Source organism: Adiantum capillus-veneris, chromosome 14 (genome assembly GCF_014529385.1).
Source record: "Adiantum capillus-veneris isolate H3 chromosome 14, ASM1452938v2, whole genome shotgun sequence".
Lineage (NCBI taxonomy): Eukaryota > Viridiplantae > Streptophyta > Polypodiopsida > Polypodiales > Pteridaceae > Adiantum > Adiantum capillus-veneris.
In genome coordinates this window covers 157,712,643-157,716,195 of record NC_140944.1, presented here as the reverse complement: position 1 = coordinate 157,716,195, position 3,553 = coordinate 157,712,643, and the positions used below count along the sequence as shown (strand labels likewise).

General features: G+C 46.2%; 1 protein-coding gene across 1 annotated transcript; it reads left to right on the top strand.

Moving 5' to 3' along the window:
- The first annotated feature begins 624 nt into the window (after positions 1–624).
- LOC147443425 (putative pentatricopeptide repeat-containing protein At3g15130) lies at positions 625–3,343 on the top strand. The gene has a single exon (XM_086529297.1). The coding sequence runs from the start codon at positions 699–701 to the stop codon at positions 3,315–3,317; it is 2,619 nt and encodes an 872-aa protein (XP_086385423.1). The 5' UTR covers positions 625–698; the 3' UTR covers positions 3,318–3,343.
- Positions 3,344–3,553: the final 210 nt, after the last annotated feature.

The window sequence follows — 3,553 nt, the reverse complement described above, 5'->3', positions numbered from 1 at the left end:
AGAACTTGATCCTCCTAGAAGGGATACTCCACTCAGCATTTGGACCCTTAATAGAGCCTCTGACGACCAATAAAAACCCCAGCTCGACATTCTTGTCAGTGACATTCAGGACTAGAAGCTTGACCTCATTAGCCAACTTGTAAATGTCTTGGGATCTACGACTAGTACTAGTCTGACAAAAAAGAAGAAGCAGGAAAAAAAGTAATTTCTTGATATTGTAGCAAGCCTCTGTCTATATGGGTTACTCACGTCTTGTAAAAGCCAGGGCCTGGTTACTAGTTGGTTTTCTCTTCAGCGTTAAGTTCCCTCGCATTGGCTTGGCGATCAAGGGGGTCGCTGTGGCAAGGCTCTCTCCTTGGTGGCAACCCCAAACCGGTCTTGGCTTTATGATCTCCTTTGCTTTGGGTGGCTCTATTAACAACTAAACATGCAGTTTCACGGTGGTGCCCTTTATCAACTATTGTATCTGGCCTTTTGGAATTTGGTTGTTGGTAGATGCCATGTTTCAGTGGGAGCATGGCTTTCATTGTAATTTTCTTGGTTTTTAATATATTTCTCCACTCACAATTGTGACTTTGACAAGAAAATAAAATAAAAAGCCTCTCTCTCTCTCTCTCTCTCTCTCTCTCTAGCACTAGCAAATCGAGTAGCACATGCACATGCCTCCGAGTAGATAGTTGGCCAAACAACGCCTCGCGATGCATCATCAGCTACAGAGCTTTGGGTTCTCGACGAGTAGCAGCGCAGCAGCTGGGGAGGACTTGGACTCGTCATGGAAGGACTTCTTCAGGGATACCTCTCAGTGGTGGGACAATCGAAGCAGCAAGCGAGCCCCCAGGCAGCCCGATTTCAAGCACAAACTCACCAAACAGCCCTTATGGATGGATAGCCCTAGCAATCCATCTTGGGTCAGCAACGAGCTCGTCAGGCATGGACTCGCAATTGAGCAGTGCATTCAAATGACATCCCCTTCCAACGCTTTTCTCCCCGGACTTTGGGCGTGCAGTAAGAATAAGGATCTGTCAAGAGGCACCAGCATACATATCGAGCTTCAAAGAAGAGGTTTAGCTGAGAAAATGTACGCAGATGCTTTAGTAACTATGTATGCAAAGTGCGGTGAGCTGCCGAAAGCTCAAGCATTACTTCACACGCACAACAGCAGTAGTGTTATCCCGTGGACAGCATTGATAGCAAGCTATGCCCGAGATGGGCAGGGCCAAAATGCCTTACACTGTTTTAAACAAATGAGACAGGAGGGCATCCCTCCTGATGTGGTGACGTATTCATGCGTCTTGAAAGCCTGTGCTCTGACGGGAGCCATCGAGAAGGGAAAGGAATTTCACAAGGAGATTTCAAGGCAGGGGTTGCTGGAGCATAATGTAGTACTTGGTACTGCTCTTGTGGACATGTATGCCAAATGTGGTGATCTTTCCCAGGCACATAGTGTCTTACAGAAGCTCCCTTCCCGCAACGTTGTCTCTTGGAGTGCATTGATTGCAGGATATGCTCAAAAGGGGCAAGGCCGCCAGGCGCTAGACTGCTTCGTACAAATGCAACGCGAAGGCATCCTTCCAAATGCAGTGACATATGTGTCCGTTTTGAAAGCTTGTGCTGTCATTGGAGCCCTTGACAAGGGAAAGCAAATCCATGATGAGATTTTGAGGCAGGGTCTGTTAGCACAGAATATAATACTGGGTAATGCCCTTGTGGACATGTATGCCAAGTGTGGTGCTCTTCCCCAAGCGCGCAGTGTACTAGAGAGGCTCTCGTCTCGTGATGTGGTCTCATGGAGTGCTCTGATCACAGGTTACGTTCAAGAGGGACAAGGCCAAGAGGCTCTCAAATGTTTTGAGCAAATGCAGAGTGAGGGCATCGCTCTAGATGCAACGACCTATTTGTGCATTCTTAAAGCATGTGCTGTGATCGGGGCCGTCAATAAAGGTAAGCAAATTCATGAAGAGATTTTGAGGAAGGGTTTGCTTGAGCATGACATAGTGTTGGGTAATGCTCTTGTGGATATGTATGCCAAGTGTGGAGCTCTTTCTCAGGCACAAAGTGCCCTAGAAAAGCTCCGCTTTCGCGATGTTGTCTCCTGGAGTGCTTTGATCACAGGATATGTCAAAAATGAGCAGGGTCAACATGCTCTGGATTGTTTTGAAGGAATGCAGCGTGAGGGCATTCGCCCAAATTCGGTGACCTATATGTCTCTCCTCAAAGCATGTGCCCTAATTGGAGCCATTGACAAGGGAAAGAAAATTCATGATGAGGTTTCTAGGCAAGGGTTACTGGAGCATGATATATTACTTGGTGGTGCTCTTGTGGACATGTATGCCAAGTGTGGTGCTCTTCCCCAGGCCCAAAGTGTCATGGAAAAGCTCCCTTTTCATGACGTCGTCTCCTGGAGTGCTTTGATCGCAGGATATGCACAAAAAGGTCAAGGTGAGCAAGCACTAAATTGCTTTGAAGAAATGCAAAGGGAGGGCATCCCTCCGGATTTAGTGACGTTTCTTTGCCTGCTAAACTTGTGTAATCATCAAGGTCTGGTTGAGAAGGCCCAAGAGCTTTTCAATAATATGGAAGCTACCTATGGTTTGAAGCCTGATGTAGATTGTTTTACATGCATGGTTGACCTTCTCGGACGTGCGGGGCACCTGGATAAGGCAGTTGAAGTGCTTCAGAAGATGCCATTTCCTGCTAACTCATCGACATGGCTTTGCCTTTTGGGTGCTTGCCGGAAATGGGTAGATGTGAATGTGGGGATTTGGGCTTTTGAACAGGCAGTAGAGCTTGATAGATGCAATGCATCAGCTTACAGGGTAATGGTGAGTATATATGAAGCAGCAGGAATGCCGGAGAAGGCCAAAGACATTGAAGCCTTGAGAATCCAGAACAGAGCATGGAAGCAGCCGGGGCGCAGTTTGTGGATGGCTTCAAATAATCTGGCTCATGAGTTTTGTGTTGGTGATTCTGAGCACGTTCAAAGCAAAGAGATTGACTTGAAGCTAGAGGATATCGCTCACAAAATGTCGCAGGAAGAGTGCCTTCCTATTTCAAATTGGGTGGCCCATGACATGTCTCATGCGACAAATCCACCATTGCTTTGTAGTCATTCTCAGAATTTTGCTGTTGCATGTGCACTCATCAACACACGTTTAGGAGAGGATATCCTCGTCAGATCGGAAATGCAAATGTGTCGTGATTGCCACAATATCACATCCTTTATTTCAAAGATAGAAAGGCGAAGGATTGTGATTATTGGTGCCGACTTTAGGCATTGTTTTGAAGAAGGAAAGTGCCTTTGTATTGGGTGCTTCTGAAATAGATGTATTCTCTCTCTCTCTCTCTCTCTCTCTCTCTCTCTCTCACTCTCAAACCCCTAACCCCTGCTCATATCCTACACAAGCCCAGCTAGCTTCTCCGCTCACATTTAGAAGCTTAGGATTCTATAGTTTTTATTTTGTTACTCAAACTTTGTATCAGATCCACCACATTGTAAGTTTTGGTCACTTTGGCCTGTTGACAACGTTAATACGACATTTCATTTCATTTCATC